Source organism: Globicephala melas, chromosome 18 (genome assembly GCF_963455315.2).
Source record: "Globicephala melas chromosome 18, mGloMel1.2, whole genome shotgun sequence".
NCBI classification, from domain to species: domain Eukaryota; kingdom Metazoa; phylum Chordata; class Mammalia; order Artiodactyla; family Delphinidae; genus Globicephala; species Globicephala melas.
Genome location: NC_083331.1, coordinates 67,546,184 through 67,565,222, shown reverse-complemented (window position 1 = coordinate 67,565,222; position 19,039 = coordinate 67,546,184). Strand labels below are relative to the sequence as shown.

Here is a 19,039-nt window from a genome sequence, read left to right as displayed (position 1 = left end):
ACTATTTGTCTCTTTTATTTTAGCCACCCTAGTAGGTATGAAGTGCTGTCTCGTGGTTTTGATTTGCATTTCACCAGTGACTTATCATTTGCTTGTTGGCCAAATGTGTATCTTCTATGGGTTTTGTCTGTTTTTAGTTGGCATGGAGGGATGGCAATATCTGTAATCTGTCCAATTGTTATGTGGAGACTGGTTTCCCAGAAAAGTTTCACACTTCCCTGACATAGTTAAGTCCACTTACACATCAGAGAGTGCTTACTCAAAGTAACGTTCTTTTAAAACCAGTTATAGTTAAGCCATATCCCACCCATAGGCTGTGTATAGAAGAGAGTCTTACGAAGGCTCTGAATTTGTGTCTTTGTAAAAAGAAATTAAAACTTTTTAAGGAGTCAGGTAGAAAATGGAGTTTTATAAGCTTTCATAAGTGGGGATATATGATATATCTAGTTCTTTCTGACCCACTGGCCTAGATAAAGGAGTACATATTTTATTTTGTATCTTTTCATTCTGTTTTTTCAAAACCATAGGAATATTTTGAAAAATTCCATTTCCCACCTATATTTTGGAGAAGTAACCACTGTGGTATCTTTATTTCTTATTATTTGCTTTTTGATTAATCTGATTGAAAGTCTGATGATATTGCATACTTTTAATTTTTTTCTTTAAAAACGTTTGTACCTTTTGACCGTCTTCATCCAATTCCTCTTCCCCCTCCCTCTGCCTCTAGTAACCACAAATCTGATCTCTTTTTTAATTTGTTTTTTGAAGTATAATTGCAATAGTTTTTAAAATGGCAAACTCAAATTTTATGTTTATGTTTTCCATTTTATTTCCTTTCCTCATTCGTGTTGAGACAAATATTTCTATACTGACACAATGACAGTAAAAATTTTTTAAATATTCAGCTGCTAAAACATAAGATACAAGTACTTGAAGTGTGTGGAATCTGAATTTTCTCTCTTCACATGTAAGAACAACTTTCCAATAGCTGTAACTCCGTATTTGAAGCACATGAACTGTTTTCATGAGTGCATTTGTACACAAATTATGCTGCATATGTTTTATGTTGTTTAAACTCAGTATATCTTGCCACTAAGTGATTTCTTCAGATGTCTGCCTAAAATAGAATTTCCTCGGAAGAGGCTGGGGGAGGCCAAGAGGAGGTCACTGTGAGTTCTAGTCTCACTTTGCCATTGTGAGTTTGCTCTCCTTCCTTGTTTTTTGCTTAGTGTCTCATTTACAGTTGGACCTCAACGCTTACTGTATTCATTGTGCTTTTCTGGGCCATCAGCCCCCCTCCACTGAGCCCCTCCCCTACCAGTGTGTTCAGTGAGGAATAAAGCTTTGCAGATAGCTCTTTTGGCAGCTTCTCATATTTGACATATGATTGGCATTTATGGGTTTATTGATTTCTCTTCAAAAAACTGAGTTCCCTCAGAAACCATGGTTTTGCTCCATGACCTCCCATAACAGTGACTGAAGTTCTGACTTTGCCTGCAGCTTCCTGAGCTGAGGGATAAATCAGCACCTGTATAAATACTGTTGGTTCGTTCATTTTGTAGCTCGAAATGAAGAAGTAGAAGTCATTTATGAATCAGAAATTTAAATCTCAAGCTGTCTTTTTTTTGTGTGATGGTACGTAGTTCAAAGGGTTTTTCTAAGAAGTTCATTACCAAGTGTTAATGAGGAAATATCGTAGTTATTAGTTATATAAACTATAGTATATAAACTAATCTAATATAAACTATTTGAAATAGGAGAAAAATAAGCATATGAAACCTATTCCTTGGGCTTGTCTGCCCTCCATGAGGGGCAGGAGGAGAGAATGGGAGAAAAGACTAGTTATCCTCCTGGTTTTCTGTTATTTCACATCAGTTGTTCCTGGAAGTCATAGGAGAGCAGTGCCCAGTAAGTAAGTTGCTTTTCTTTTTTTTTAATGTATATATAACATGCCATATACATAACATAAAATTTACCATTTTAACTTTTTAAGTATCGTTTGGTGGCATTAAGTACATTCACATTGTTGCGTAACCACCCATCTTCAGAACTGTTTCATCATTACAGACAAACCCTGTATCCATTAAATAACAACTCCGCATTTCCTCTTCCCCTCAGCTACTAGAAACCACCATTCTGCTTTGTGTTTCTATGAATTTGTCTATTCTAGGTACCTCGTATGAGTGGACTCATATAGTATTTGTCTTTTTGTGACTGGTTTATATATTTCACTTAGCATAATGTCCTCAAAGTTCATCCATGTTGTAGCATGTGTCAGAATTCCTTCCTTTTTAAGACTGAATAATATTCCATTGCATGTACGTACCACATTTTGTTTATCCATTCATCTTTAATGGGCACTTAGGTTGCTTCCACCTCTTGGCTATTGTGCTGTTATGATCATGGATGTATATAAATATCTCTTTAAAATTAGGCTATCAGTTCTTTTGGGGATTGACCCAGAAGTGGAATTGCTGGATCATAAGGTAATTCTCTATTTAATTTTGTGAGGAGTTGTCATACCTATTTCAAAGTGGTTCACCATTTCGCATTCCTACCAGCAAGTAAGTTGGTTTTCTTAGTGCAAACTTTTCTTCCTTTTGGAGATCTGTTTTATTTGAAAAGTTGTCCAACTTGGTCTCCTGTCAAAAAAAGGAGGATTCTTTCCCCCTTTTTCGGGAGACTGGTCATCTCTGGAAGACCACCGCCCTCAGTCTCATGGAGCCTGAGTTGGTTGCTTCCACTCCATTTTACCTGGTCACCCAATGAGCATGCAGGTATTCAGAGCATCCCACAGGGACTGGCTGCCTCGTTAATGCTCCAGCACCAACACAGAGACACCTGTGTAACTTTGCATTCTCTGCTTCTGGAAATGATTAAGTACCACTGTTAGCAGCAGACCTGACTCCAGTATTTTATGTGGTCATGACTTTAGAGATACATTTTTTTTTTTAAGCAAAATTAATTGTTTCACCACAGTGGTACAGACAGGAGTGCAGACCGGGGCTCTCTCAGGGGTCTGACACCCTCCTCTGCACCACTGTACCTACACCCACCTTCATCTCTGCTCACCTAGAGGTAACAGTCCTGGCATTTCAGTGTTTTGAGGTGGGAAAGATAAATGATGGATAAAAGGTTTTGGATACATGGTAAGTCTACCCACTCTCCTCCAATCAAATTTTAAGGTTTATGTTCCTGAAATACACGGTGGTGGGAAAGTTTTCCTTTTCCTTATTTTTTAAAAAGATTTTTATTTAATAACACTTCCATAATTTCCCTTATTAAAAAAAAAAACTTTTTAATGATCTTGACTGAAGCCTCCACTCCTTCACCAACTATCTTAACTCCCTTTTCCTGTTCCAGCACCCACATTTCTCTCTTTTAATTAATTTTTATCACTACAAGTAATTTGTAGTTTGAATTTATTAGATCTCACATTCTCATACGCATGAATTTTATGTAAGGGATGCTTGTATTTTTGGAAGAACTATCTCACTCTTTACTCTTAATATCAGGGAAGAAAAAAATTTAATTTGGGGTAAAAGGGAGAAGGGAGAACTACATTTATTGGGCATGTGGTATATACTAGGCCCTGTGCTAGACACTCGACTTATGATTGATTATTACTGATTGAATAAAAAATAGGGTGTTGATAGATCAAGTTATATAAGGTTTCTTTGTTCAGCAGAATTCACTGCATTAACATATGAAATATGGACTGTTAGGGATGGAAATAAGCTCTTTGTCTGGACTGGCCATCATAAGGGCACTTAAATAGAATAAATGACCTGTTAGATTGAATTCTACTCATACTCCATTTATTTATTTAGGTTTTATGAAGTGTGGCTATATCATGGGTTGTGTATCATTACATGAGGTCTTCATTTCAGCACTTCAGAATGGACAGAATTCCACTCCCTTCCTGGCCTCCTAAGGTAGAACCCAAGGTCTGACCCGGGTGGAAGGCTCATTATATCTGTTTGAGATACAATAGTCATTCCAGTTTGTAGTTCAAGATATTTTTAGGGGTCACTTCAGATTCTTCTTTATCCACATTTTTCTGAGAAAGTATTAAGTAAATCTACCAGTCAAACAAATCTGACTATTAGAAGATACTTAAAACAGAAAGGTACTTGGCAAGGCGAGAACTGCAAATGGGAGCAGCAGCTCCAGATGGATATGCTTGGGGTGGGGCCGGGGGTGTGTGCTCAAAGCTTGAGACCTGTTTGCTGTGGTCTCTGTGGCCGGATGGCTGAGGTGTGTTGTGACCCCTGATGTGGCCAGCTAATCTCCCTGGACTTACTGTTCATACAGGCTTTCTGGTGTTTTGTGCAGCGTGGCGCCCCTTTCCCAGACCTAAAATGCGCACCCGAGGGCAGCCCCAGGTACATCCCATGTTACTTGGTTAGTGTATTCCTGACAAGTGGGGCCAGAGCAACGTTCAGACGTTGCTGAATTTGTTAAGCAAGGTGGCTGTTTCTAGGTGCACGGTAAATCCCTTGTGAAGTATAAAACAACAGCTATTTCCGTGTCTATAGCAATGTCTCGGTTGAGTTCTCTCCTGTGGTTTTATTTGAACTTGAGAACCTTATGTGGTAGGTAGAATAGATACTATCCTCTTCGCCTCTCCTATTTTAAATAATGGTTTTATTGAGATATAATTTACCATTGGAGCCACTCCACAGAAACAGGATTGACACCTGCCCCCCTCCCCCCAAATTTGCTTTGGATGTTGAGACTAATGACACCCCCCCCCCCCACACACACCACCCAGGAGGGTGTGAAAGGCTTATTACTCACATAATGAAGCGCTCTGAGGGGAGCAGGGCTGTACCCAAGCACGTCCTAAAGTGGTGTGGCTTGACTGAGCAGGGAAAGGAGACTGGCTTGGGGGTTTTGTGGTGGTTGGGGGGTGGGGCGGGGGTGAGGGTTCCTGAGAGTGGTTTGAATTTCCCTCTGGCACTAAGGGAGGGAGCCAGCCTGGCACTCCTTGTCCTTCGCCCACAGGGGAAGAAGGAGAGGTGAGACTTAAGAGCTGTTAGCAGTAAAACATCAGAAGTGGATTCGGGCTCTTTGTTGTATCCACATACAACAAAATTCACCTTTTCAAAGTGTTCTTTATCCAGCACAGGGAATATAGCCAGTATTTTTTAGCAGCTATTAGTGGAATATAACCTTTAAAAATTGTGAATCACTATGTGGTACACGTGTAACTTATAATATTGTACATAAACTGTACTTCAATAAAAAAAAGAAAAAGTGTTCAATCCAGTGGTTTTTAGTATATTCACAGACTGTATATTGTGTATAGATAGCATGTATGCTAGAAACACTAATTTCTGAACATTTTCATTACCCCTAAAAGAAATTCCGTACCCGCTAGCAGTCCTCCTGCGTTCCCTGGTAGCCACAAAGCTACTCTCTATCTCTATGGATTCGCCTGATTCTGGACGTTTTACTTAACTAGAATCGTATAATATGAGGTCTTTTGTAACTGTCTTCTTTCACTCTGCGTGACATTTTCCAGCTTCATGCACATCGTACCGTGCACTTGGACTTCATTCCTTTTTTTGGCCGAGTAATATTCCACTGTGTGGTCGTACTATGGTAGTTATAGTAGAAGATGACTGACTTGGAACATCTGAGGGTGAGGTGATGATGGGAGAGCCAGATATCATTATTAGCAGGAGAGGAAGACATGGGCTTGGATCTCAAAGGGAGTCAAGGGCAGACATCCAGTCTTGGATGTTGTATAAATTAGAGGTGGCATTTCAAGATGTGAGAGTAAACGTGATCTCCAAATTGAAATATGTACTCTGTAGGTAGCTGAAATGGTTGCCAATAGATACCATCCATCTATTCATGTCCTCTGATGGAATTCATGGTAATTATCATTTTAGACTAATCCAAGATCATTATGATGCAGAAGAATCAGTGAAACCAGACACACATTTTGAATGATTCATTTTTGTCATGCTTCTATTAGCATGAAACTCACTTTTTGGCCTTGTTGAATCCTTTGCTCTAAACGTTTTCTGTTTTTCTTGCCCACTCATTTTGCTGGTTGGAAAATGATTAATATTTAAAATTGATACAAGTTGCTTAAATGCTTAAGGAAACATTTCTTTTTCCTCTGAATGACTGTTAGGAAATTGTTTCATTCTCTTCCATTGTTTTAAGTATTAACTTACGGTTTTTTTTTTTTTTTTTTTTTTTTTTGGTAAATCAAATAGAATATACCAGCAGCTTCAAATTTGCTTGGTTATCATTTATGATCCTTTGTAAAGTTCAAACGTAATCTTTTATATATTGAGCAGTATTTGCTGGCTTCTATACCCAGGTTGTCTAAAATAAGTAATAATGGTAAATTAAGTTTAAATTTCTAGGTATTATCTTTATATTGAATTAACTATTACTTTTGTGTGTGTGTGTGGTACGCAGACCTCTCACTGTTGTGGCCTCTCCCGTTGCGGAGCACAGGCTCCGGACATGCAGGCTCAGCAGCCATGGCTCAAGGGCCCAGCCACTCTGCGGCATGTGGGATCTTCCCAGACCGGGGCACGAACCCGTGTCCCCTGCATCGGCAGGCGGACTCCCAACCACTGTGCCACCAGGGAAGCCCAACTATTACTTTTTAAATTGTTCCCCTTATAGTACAGAAGTTAGGTTAGTTGGTGAGTCTTCTGAAATCTCAAGACAGACAATTTTTAACCCAGGTGTTTAGTCTTTTATAGTCTATAGGATTCAGTTTCTGTGTAGATAAGTTTCCATGTTATTTATCTGCCAGCACTGGGATGTCACATGAAGACTTAGATCTTATGATATCAGGGCTTGGGTGTAATCTTGAATACTGTAGCTCTTTTTTTAACAGAATTACCATTCTGAAGCTGATTGCTTTTGACCACATATAGTTATTCTGGTTTTGTTTGCTTGCTTTTTGCATGTGGCCGGTATCTCTACTCCTTTGATCTCTATAGCTGTTTGATACCCTGCATAAAAATTCAGGAGATAGACGAATCCTAGACTTTTGCTTATCTATTGGGCCTAATAGGTAAACTAACCATAGAAAGCAGAAATTTTAGAATTAGGTGACTGCATGGTATTCTCTAAAGATTTGCTTTCACTACATCACACAGGTTTCTGTTACCAACCTGCAGGTACTCAATTATTATAATTCACTCTAACTTTGAAATCTGTAGATAGAAAATGAAAACCATCTGTTGCCTTGTGAAGTAAGGAAGAATATCAGAACAGATTTTAAAAGAGCAGTAACTCTTTTCTAGATGCATGTTGTAGGTGGGAGGGGTTTCCCCTGTGTGTTCATCGTGGTCTTTTTACATAATTTGCTTTTCATTTTCTAGAAGGAAAGTGGCAAGAGTCAACTTGGTATTATATCAATGACGAGCTTTCCTATCAGCCATCCCCAAAGATATATATACAAGGTAGTGTAGTGTTACTGAGTTCAGTCTGCAGTGGAAGGACCTGGATTACTTATGCACCAAAAATAATAACCTTGTTGCCTGTGGGACTTCAGTGTGCATTTACCATTGCATACCAGGGAGCTGCTTCAGAAGGTGCCAGGTAATCCTGTATCCATCTTCTCATTTGCATCTTTCGGTACCAGGCATAGGAGAATTCTTCCAAGCAGTGCAAACTTGCTAGCCCCCTCTCTAGCAAAGAGTGGAAATGGGCAGAAGTCAAGATTGACACAGCAATTTCATGTTCCCTTGTGGTTTGCTGTCAGCAAGCTGTTACCCACACACGCAAAAGGTTGTTTGAAGTGGGCTTACACATGTTTCCATAGCAGCAGTCATCTTAGTGATTCCTCTCGTTTTCGGACTTTTTTTTTCTTTTGCTTCCCTATTCCTCGCGGATGCAGGATTAAACAAACAGCATATTTAGGTCAAGGAAAGAGATGTTTGCTAATATAGATGCTAGGCTAAGCATTCTGGGAGGGAGGTTTCTTGCAGCAGATGAACATTCTTTGTGCCTTCCAGCAGCATCTGCAGCAGGGTGGCTGTCTGGCACCGTCTTTTTCATTTTGGGCAGGTTCTGAGATTCAGAACAATCCCAAGCAAATCCCAGGAGCCGGCAGTTTTCCAGTAACCACATGTAAATCTTCTGCTTATTTGTTTTTGGTACTAACAGTGAAGCAATCTATTGGAAAAGCAATACTTTAAAGGTTTTGGTGCATCTGAAGGTGTGTCATCCTGTTTTTGCACCACCCCTCCTGTTTTACACTTGGAGCTTGGATTTTTTTGTCAGGCTGCTGGGCAGAAGCGGAATCTAGTACAACAGCTCGGAGCTTCCCTTCTGTTCTGGTGTCGGCAACTGCCTGTCACGAAGATGGTGCCGTGGGAGCCTGCTCTGAAGAGCCAAGGAAGATGATGTGGAAATGGAGTAGAGATTGCTAGAGACCTGAACATCCACACCTTGGGGATGGGTTGCACTACTAGTGTGATTCTGTTTAAAGGCATCCGCACCGTTTTTGAAAGAAACTGTGCTTATATGTGCAAACAGCAAGGAGAGAATAATGCCCTTGAATACACAGCATACAATTGGACAAAAGAAGATTCAGAACTATTGATCTCCTCCTGTCTGGTAAATGCTGTCTCTTAATTAACAAGTAGTTTGCTGGTGTTAGGATAAACTAGTCTTTACCTGTAAAGCAAATATATTTATCTCAGTGTGCTTATATATATGTAGCTTGTGTGTATGAATGGGTAATTAGTGGCCTTAAAATTAAATTATGAAGTGCCTGTTTGTATGTGTGAGAATGTCATGTGTTAATCAAATCTGAAATACATACAGAGAGAGCAGCTGGAGTAAGATATTTGGTTACAGACCAGTTTTCTAAGTTAGCTCTGTGAGCTTACATGTTCTTAGTATAGTTCTAGAAATAATACTGGGCAAAGCCTGTATTTAAGGTCTAATAGAGTGAACCCTCTCCCTATGATGGTGAATTACTCAGTCCCTTTACATCTTAGCCTTTTACCTGGCTAGATTTTCCTTACTAATGTCTTGTGGTTAGTCCTTTGAGTCAGGGGGAGAAATGTAAAGGGAACATGAAAGAAAATTGTAATGTAATGGGTGTGAGAAAAATATTTGCAGTTTTATTATTTTAAATCCAGCTATTTATAATTTTGTGGGTGAAGGCTCTTGAGAGTAAAAGGAAGCTTAGCTGACGCCTCTGTGTTCTTTCCTCCTTTCCCAATGCACAAGGAGGTGTCAAGTCACAGATGGGTGTGCCTCTCCATGGCCTTCTCACAAATACCAGGCTCATGAGAAAGCTGCATATTGGTCTCCTCCTCCCTCAGGATGCCTTGCCATTTTTCCTTGTTCTTCTCACAGTGTGTGTCAAAACGAGTGGGGAATAATACACGTGGGAGTTTCTGTGTGTGGGGCTGGCCAGCAGGATCTCGGTATGGCGAGGGCAGGGTGTGCGGAAACCCCAAAACCGTTCCTGGTCGTTAGGCTGCCATCTGAGACTGAGAGGCTGGCGTGCCATATGCACCTCCGGATCGTACCGGGTCGCCCCAGCCTTGCAGAAGCCCCTAGAGGGGATGTGTTTTGTGGAGAGGCTTATGTGATGTTAGCTCTCAAAATCCTTGGGAGGAAAGAAAAGGAGAGTATCGCATGAGCATCAGATGCGTTTTGGAAGGCAGTGAGTGTTATGCGTGGGTATGGAATTTAAGTGGTGCTGTTTTAACTACTAAATATTTTAAACGCTAAAGTATTTTGGGATATGCTTTTGAGAATAGCTGGTTTCAGAGATTAGAAGGACTGGCTCATTACAGTGTCTGTCCCAGGAGTGTAGTCCATAACCCTGACAGCCGTGGGACTGCTTGGCCCGTGATGCCAGTGCCTCTCCCATGCCACCAGCTTCTGCTCCCTTAGGCCACACTGACTTTTGTTTGGTTAACCTGCCTTTGGGAGACTCTGCATGTTTTTCTTTTTCTTTTATTGTGTGAAGGAATTCTAACCTGCCGGGGCCTTTGTTGGTACTCTGGGACTGGATTCTGAAGCACAGGTCCTGTGCCTTTGGTCAGATGCTCTCTGCCACCACCCTCACCCACACCAGCAGACCCCGGAGCACAACAGGACCGTGTGTGCATGTGGCCGAGGTGCTGTGGGTGGAAAGATGCACCCTCTCCCTCCAAACTGGTCTCCCTGCCCCTTTCCTTGGCCCTGTGCCTTCTTCTCTACGTGGCAGACAGTGGTCCTTTGGAAAGGAAAGTCAGACCATCCTTCTTCTGCTCAGTCAGATCCAGAATCCTTACGGGGGCTTCCAGGTCCATCCCCAGCCTGCCCACCAGACCCTGTTTCCTCCTTGTCACCCTGTTTCCTCCTCATTCTCCTCATTCCTCTCTCACTGGCCTCTTCCCTGGGATCTCTACCCAGACGTTTACCTGGTCCACCTCCAGCCTCCTGCAGGGCTTTTCTTAGATCTCCCCATGGCAGCAAGGCTTCCTTGACCACTGGTGTAATCCTGCTGCACCCCCAGCGCACCCTTCTCTGGGTCCTCGCTATAATTTCTTCATAATATTGATCTCAGCTGACATACAGTTAGGCAAGAATAATAGCGTAAGTGTAGTAATAGTAATTAGTGCTGTTACTTATGGTACTTAAACAGGAATAAGATTTATGATGGCAGGGATTTTTGTCTGTTTTACTTACCGCTCTGCCCTCAACAGCCTGAACAATGCCTGATTCCTAGTAAGTCCTTGGCTAATAAGTGAACTCTGATGAAATGGTTTTATGGTCCTGAACTTGAACTTGGAGAAGCTGTTGAGAAGATAGGTTATCTTCTAGAACCAGTCTTTCTTGGAGCTACCCTAAGAAGTTATGGGGTCCAAGGCTGGCCATTCCGTGGGTTTGCTATGATCCTTGAGTGACAATTGATTTGATAATACTATCTTTGGATATTGTCCACACTAGCTCTGTTGAGACCTGTTCTGTGGCATGGGCATTTGAGGACCTTCTCATCCTTTGGTTTGATCTAGCCAAACCCTTTATTAAGGGAGCCCTGCCCATCGGCCGTCCCTTGGGCCTGCTCCATGCAAAGTAGGTTGACCTTCTCATCAGGCAGATGTGCGTCCTTGTCAGGCGCCTCAGCATTGGTGGGGAGGTTGTCTGTCCTTCCTCCAGCTCAGGTGGTGACGCCAGCCTGTGGCTCGACCTTAACTGTCAGCAGGTCAGCACTGTACTTCACTGCTCCTCAGGGTATAACCCCCACCCCCGTCACTCAATGCATAACAAACCTTGTGGAGGAAAAGTAATGTTCATGTAGCTACCATTCTTCTGGAGACTCTAAAATACCGGAGATATCTGCCTATCTGTCAGAAACCCACAGGGGTGGACTGGCTCATTTTGGCCTCAGAGGAATTGCTGCTCCTGAACTAAGCTTTGCATTTTTCTCTTGCCCACACTGAAGGACATCATAAGAAACATCCTTAGAAAAGTGATGTCTGCTATGAGGGTGTTGAGGGCACTATAGTGTAGTGGTTAAGAGTGGCGACTCTGGAGCTAGCCTTCAGGGTTTGAGTCCCAAATCCACAACTTGCTAGCTGTGTGACTTTGGGCAGTTTACTTAACCTCTCTGTTCCTGTTTCCTTATCCATTAAATGCAGATAATAACAGTGCTTATTACCTCATAGGGTTATTAGATGAGTGAATATGTCTAAAGTTCTTAGAACAGTGTTTTGCACGTAAGTTAGTGCTAATTGTTAGCAATTATAATTACTTCTATTTTTTAGCGTTCCTTTTATGAGGAGCCCTGGAAGAAATTTCTTGTCTTCATGCTCTGAATGGTTTTGCTTTTCCTGAGGAACTACTTCATTTTTATTTTATATACATTATGATTCATGTAACTGACCTCAGCCACCTCTTCAGTTGACTGTTAAAAGAAAGCTTATCTGGGCTTCCCTGGTGGTGCAGTGGTTGAGAGCCCGCCTGCCGATGCAGGGGACACGGGTTCGTGCCCCAGTCCGGGAAGCTCCCACATGCCGTGGAGCGGCTGCGCCCGTGAGCCATGGCTGCTGAGGCTTAGCGTCCGGAGCCTGTGCTCCGCAACGGGAGAGGCCACAGCAATGAGAGGCCCGTGTACCGCAAAAAATAAATAAATAAATAAATAAATAAATAAAAGAAAGCTTATCTTTTAACAGTTTCACAATATGACCCGATTCTAACATACATAGGCTCTTTCAAAATGATTTGTTTTATATTTCCCTTAAACTTTGCTTCTTACTTTCCTGTATGACTATTTTGTCGCTGTCTGCTTCTTCTCATCTGCTTATTAAAATACTTTTAATCCTCTTCTGTATGTTTTTATGTAAATCACTTTAAATCCTTTTGAAACAAAGCAGAGTATGAATTAATAAGTGAATAGAGAACTGTAGTGAAGAACAAACCTTCAAGGTGGCTCTGAAGCAAAATCAGATGTCTTTTTTTAATGTTAATTTAATTCCGTAAAAATCTAATTTTATTAAGCTTGCTTTTTTTTTACGTTTTGTTTTCACACAAGTTGTGTGCTTTGCTGTGCCAATGGCTACATCAGAGTTAAGACAGTTTTATATAATATTCACTTACAGCACATGTAGCGCTTAAGCTACACGTTACATCTTCATCCGTTACTAAAAATCACCTGGGTGACTTCTTTAAAAGTTACACTATAGCTCATTAAAAATCAGATGTCTTGAGCGCAGACGTTAGCTTTATAGTAAGGCTGCAGCTGTGCGATCTTGCACAGGAAGGTTCTCTTTATGTCTAAAAGGCATGAATTAGCCCCGTGGCGGGTGGTACACTGGGAAAAGGGCTTATCTGGAAGTCGTGGACTGACTGAATGTCCAGTGTGCCACACTTAGATTTTGATTAGTAATTCTGCCACAATGGAGGGACGGGATTGAGTTGGGGTAGATTGTATTCTTGAGTATAGAGTTTTCTAAAGTCTTTCTTTTCTAATTAATGGAATGTCCAGGTTATTCAAGAAACACCCTTGAGTGCTTCTTTGTGCCGGGTGCTGGATGTACAGGAATGATGAAGAAGCTCAGGTCCCCACCGGGGGAAGTTGACATAGAATGCACAGGGCACGGTCAAGGACGTGAGGGCTCGGCTTGGCCCAGGCACCTTCCATGAGGAGGGGCAGCTTGAGCTGAGACAAAACACTTGTAAATCCCATTTTTCCTTGTCTGTGAAGGTTTGTGATGCACCCAGCCCTATTGACTAGGACTTGCCCTGTTTTACTCATAGCCAGTAATAGAATCTTCTCTTAATGTTTCTGTGGAGGAATTGAGGACCTGTGGGATTATGCTGTACCATGTTCTCTTTTTGCCAGTTGTAACTGACGTGAAAGAAGTCACTTAGTTATACCCTTGATGGCTGCTGGGATTTTGTCAGTAGCTTCATAGAGAGCACGTTGCTGCAAGTCACAAGGAGAGAAGACAAACTTTCTTGTCCTCAATTTCTTTTGTGACATGTTGGGATAATATATTGATAATTTTACCCATGGTAAATTGATAGTTAATCTGTTTTTCTTACTTCCTTAAAGCTTTGAAGTTTTTCATGGTTTTCCTATTTCAAGATGTGCTACACGTCGTCAGCATGTTCTCAGCCTTTACTGCTGTGTAGGATTTTATCAGACCACTTTAGTCTCCCCAGGCTAAACAGTCCTTCCTAACGTAAAGCACCTATTGGCTTTGAAAATCCTTTGGTTTATCGTATGTGCACTGTGCAAAGAGAACAGAGTTGAAGGCGATACGGCCATAAGAGCCTGCGGTCCTGCTTGTACGTGTCTGTGCAGCTACAGGGATAGATGGGTTGCGGGAGCGTAAGGGGAGATAACGGTATAATCGATGACGGGCTAAGTGAAAAGTGGTATAATACCTATCAGCTTGAGGCAGCGGGGAAAGTAAAGGCTAGATCTTTATTTTTTCAGATGTTCTCTCATAACTGTTTCTTGCACTGTTACAAGTGTCTTGAATTGTAAGAAAGCGGAAACCTGCTTGGCCATCTTCTGGAACACTCCTTTGGTTCTAGGTCCGGTCATGGGGCCGTGGCTTTCGGTAGGCTGTGTTTTCCATTTTATTTCTAATTATCCTTCCTAATGATGCCCAGTGGATTTCGTTGCCTATTTTGATCACAGCAGTAAATTGGGCTGATGTTGTCAAGGAACAGTCTGCTCTGATTCCTAGATCCATTTCCTGTGTCCTGAGATTGCGTTGCTCTATTGATGCTGCTTTTTGTGAGTGCAGCCAGCATGAGCTAGCAGGAGCGAGTATTGTACCTTTCCCTGGTGCTTTTTAAAAATTTACCGTCTTTTTAATATTTATTAAATCATAAGCAGGAAATTTAACATTCATTGTAGAAACTAAGCGTGCTGTGTTTGCTACACAGAGGTAACCACTGATACAAATATTTTGAGGCAAAAACCTTCAAGAACTTCATCCATGTATAGTGTTGTTCATAAAAGTTACATATGTAATGGGTGTCTGTGGACTAAATTTTGTTGTTTCCTTCCACCCCCAGTTCATATGTTGAAGCCCAAATCCACAGTATGACTGCATCTGGAGGTAGGGTCTTTAGAAAGTAATTAAGTTAAATGAGGTCATAAGGGTGGGGCCCTAATCCAATAGGACTGTGGCCTTCTAAGAAGAGTAAGAAATCTCTCTTTCTCTGCCATATGAGCACACAGCAAGAAGGCAGCTCTCTGCAATCTAGGATGAGGGTCCCAATCCAGGATGAAGTTCAAAGTTAGGCCACCCTAACTTTGAACTTCAGCCTCCAGAACTGCGAGCAAATAAATTTCTGTTGTTGAAGCCACTCAGTCTTTGGTATTTTGTTATGACAACCAAAGCTGACTAATACATAACAATATACATGTTATTTTGTTCTATAGTCTTGTTGTTTGCTTTAAATAGACATCACAAACATCTTTCTATGTCAATGAGTATACATGTATATCTAATTCTTAATGGTGTCATTTCATCGTATGGATGTGTCTTAGTTTATTTCGGGCTGCTATAACAGAATAACATAGATTGAGTGGCTTGTAACAAACGTTTATTTCTTATAGTTCTGGAGGTTGGGAAATCCAAGATCAAAGCAGCCATAGATTTGGTGTCTGGCGAGGACCCACTTTTTGGTTGTCTTCTTACTGTAACTTCATGTGCAGGAGGGAGTGAGGGATCTCTTTGGGGCCTCTTCTATAGAGAACGCTAATCCCCCTCATGAGGGTTCCACCCCCAAAGGCCTCCCCTCCAAACACCATCACATTGGGAATTAGGTTTCAATATATGAATTTTGAGGGGACACAAACACTCACATTGGAGGAAGTGACATTTTATTTAACTTATACCCATTATCCCATTTTTTTCCAATTGTAAATGCTGTGATAAACATCTTTGCATGTGTACTTTAAACAGTTGTCAAATTATTTTCTTAGCATAAACTTCTAGACTTGGAGTAGCTGGGTCAAAGTATATTTGCTTTTTTTTTTTTTTTAAGTAGCTCTTTATTGGAGTATAATTGCTTCACAATACTATGTTAGTTTCTGTTGCACAACAAAGTGAATCAGCCATATGCATGCACATGTCCCCATATCCCCTCCCTCCTCCCTATCCCACCCCTCTAGGTCATCGCAAAGCACCGAGCTGATCTCCCTGTTCTACGCTGCTGCTTCCCACCAGCCAACTATTTTACATTCCGTAGTGTATATATGTTGATGCTACTCTCACTTCGACCCAGCTTTGCCCTCCCACTGCATGTTCTCAAGTCCATTCTCTATGTCTACCTCTTTATTCCTGCCCTGCAACTAGGTTCATCAGTACCTTTTTTTTTTTTTAGATTCCATATATATGCGTTATCATACAGTGTTTGTTTTTCTCTTTCTGACTTACTTCACTCTGTATGACAGACTCTAGGTCCATTCACTTCACTATGAATAACTCAATTTCGTTTCTTTTTATGGCTGAGTAATATTCAGCCATAAAATATTGTATTGAAGATGTGCCACATCTTCTTTATCCATTCATCTGTCAATGGACATTTAGGTTGGTTCCATGTCCTGGCTATTGTAAATAGCGTTGCAGTGAACATTGTTGTACGTGTCTCTTTCTGAATTATGATTTTCTTAGGGTATATGCCCAGTAGTGGGATTGCTGGGTCATATGGTAGTTCTATTTTTAGTTTTTTAAGGAAGCTCCATACTGTTTTCCGTTAGCTTTTGCACAGCAAAGGAAACCATAAACAAGACAAAAAGACAACCCTCAGAATGGGAGAAAATATTTGCAAATGAAACAGCAGACAAAGGATTAATCTCCAAAATATACAAACAGCTCATGGAGCTCAATATATTTGCTTTTTAAAGGATTTTTGTATGTATAGCCAGATTGTCCTCCAGAAATATTGTTTTGAGATTTTTAAAAATTGAAGACAAGAAAATTTGTTTTCTCTGCTGTAACTTCAAGCAGTTTGCCTTCATAATTGCTTTTTTTTAAACATCTTTATTGGAGTATAATTGCTTTACAATGTTGTGTTAGTTTCTGCTGTATAACAAAGTGAATCAGCTGTATGTATACATATATCCCTATATCTCCTCCCACCTTCCCTATCCCACCCCTCTAGGTGGTCATAAAGCACTGAGCTGATCTCCCTGTGCTATGCGGCTGCTTCCCACTAGGTATCTGTTTTACATTTGTTAGTGTATATGTGTCCATGCCACTCTCTCACTTTGTCTCAGCTTATCCTTCCCCCTCCGTGTCCTCAAGTCCATTCTCTACATCTGCGTCTTTATTCCTGTCCTGCCCCTAGGTTCTTCAGAACCACTCTTCTTTTTTTAAGATTCCATATATATATGTTAGCATACGGTATTTGTTTTTCTCTTTCTGACTTACTTCACTCTGTATGACAGACTCTAGGTCCATCTACCTTACTACAGATAACTCAATTTCGTTTCTTTTTATGGCTGAGTAATAATCCATTGTATATATGTGCCACATCTTCTTTATCCATTCCTCTGTCGATGAGCACTTAGGTTGCTTCCATGTCCTGGCTATTGTAAATCATTATTGCTTTTTATTAAGCTGTTGATGGAGTTATCTGCTCAACAGAATAATATCAACTTAGATTGCTGTATACTTAGGCAGTAACATAGTCATACCAGGGTTCAAATTAGTACTACTTTTGCCTCAACTTCTGGAAGCATGACCACTAGCATTCTTAAATATCCCCGTAGAATTCTGAAATGTTCCATTGTGGGGGGCTGGAATGTGTTTGTTCTGGGGGGTCATCAACCTTTTAGAGTTGGTAGCTATTTCATAGATACTGAAGAGGGAAGAGCAGAGAAATACTGAGTAGAAACAGATGAGTAGGGCTGTTACTGCTTTTGCTCAAGTCTTTTTAGGTATTCCAATAGCTGGTTTATGTTTCTCCCATTGATCTGGTGAGAAGCAACAACTTTTTTGCTTTTTTAAAAGTAACGTTGGTCGTCTTTCATATTTAGAATATGTAATTATTTTAGAAAATATAGAGACTACAGAGAAGAATAAAGAGGAAAACAAAATCAGCCATAATCCCACAGCCCTGAATTAATTACTGCTTAACATGTAGTATATGTTTTCTAATATCTTTCCATGCTTATGCAAATATAAAAAATGGTATAATATTTCATAAATAATTCCGATGCCTTTTTCTCTTGTCATTTTTTATGGCCATTTACTTACGCCTGTAATGTTCTGCTAACACAGTGTTTAATAAGTGCATAATATTCCATTGTAATGCATATACTAGAATTTATTTAAATGCTTTTCTTTTGTTAGGCATTTAGGTTGTTATAAACTAAGCTTATTGAAGACATCTTTACCCAAACGTATTTTTATGGATCTGTAATTATTTTCATAGGCTAGATTCATAAACATGAACTTGTTAAGGCAGGAATGAATTTTTTAAAGGCCCTTTAAGGCATATTGTTTTATTGCTTGATGATTGATCCAAGTTACATTCCTAGCACCAGTGAATATTAGTCTTGTTTTATATATGATGATTGCCAAGATCGTTTTGCCAATTTGAGAGATAAAAGATACAATTTTGAAACTCAAATCCTTTGTCATATTCTTTTCAAGTATTTCTCCATTTTGTCATTTGCCTTTAATTTTGTTTACCTTCTTTATAGTACTTATTTTACTAATAGAAGTTTAAGTGTATGTGATAAGCATAAGAGTCTTTTCCTCTGTGACTTCTTCCATTACTTTTTTTTTTCCCCCTTATTTTTTTGGCTGTGTTGGGTCTTAGTTGTGGCACACGAGATCTTTGTTGAGGCATGCAGGATCTTTCATTAAGGCCTGTGGTCTCTTTGTTTCAGTGCTCGGTCTTCTCTCTAGTTGTGGCATGCAGGTTTTTCCTCTCTAGTTGTGGTGCGCGGGCTCCAGAGCGTGTGGGCTCTGTAGTTTGTGGCACACAGGCTCTCCCCTTGAGCCGCACGAGCTCAATAGTTGTGGCTCGCTTAGTTGCCCTGCAGCATGTGGGGTCTTAGTTCCCTGACCAGGGATCGAACCTGTGTCCCCTGCATTCGAAGATGGATTCTTTACCACTGGACTACCAGGGAGGTCCCTCTTCCATTACTTTTATACTTAGAAATTCTTGCCTATCTCAGATCAGATATTCACCAGTATTTTCTTTTGGAACTTGTTTGCTTGCTTATTTATTTACTTACCATTTGGCTTTTTTATCCAAGGGGCCTGCTTGCCAACTGGTTTTGTTAATAAAGTTTTATTGGCATTTGTTTTCATGTTGTCTATGACTTCTTTCTTAGTGGCAGAATTGAGTAGTTGCGGTAGAGGTCTATATTATTTACTTTCTGGATTAAAAGATTTATTAGCTGACCCTTTATAGAAAGTTTGCCAATCCTCGCTTTAGTCAATCTAGAATTTATTTGGTATATAGTTTAGTTGAGGCCCTAACTTGATTTCCTCCTTACTCCCAACACTCATTTTTCCCATTCCTGTATTTTGAATAATCCATTCCTTAGTCATTGATTTGTGATCCT

General features: G+C 40.5%; 1 protein-coding gene across 24 annotated transcripts in view; it reads left to right on the top strand.

The window, feature by feature from the left end:
* The window catches only part of DOCK9 (dedicator of cytokinesis 9), a 283,582-nt gene that overhangs the window by 60,361 nt on the left and 204,182 nt on the right, over nt 1-19,039 (top strand). For 4 of the 24 annotated variants that reach the window (XM_060288100.2, XM_060288097.2, XM_060288102.2 and 1 more), the window contains exon 1: nt 7,957-8,601. The exons of 6 other annotated variants lie outside the window; for them this stretch is intronic. In XM_060288100.2, the coding sequence (XP_060144083.1) occupies nt 8,440-8,601 (162 nt within the window). In that variant the 5' untranslated portion in view covers nt 7,957-8,439. Of the gene's footprint in view, nt 1-7,941; nt 8,602-19,039 lie in introns of those variants that run through there. 14 more of the 24 variants (XM_060288111.2, XM_060288108.2, XM_060288107.2 and 11 more) reach the window with 8 other exon arrangements.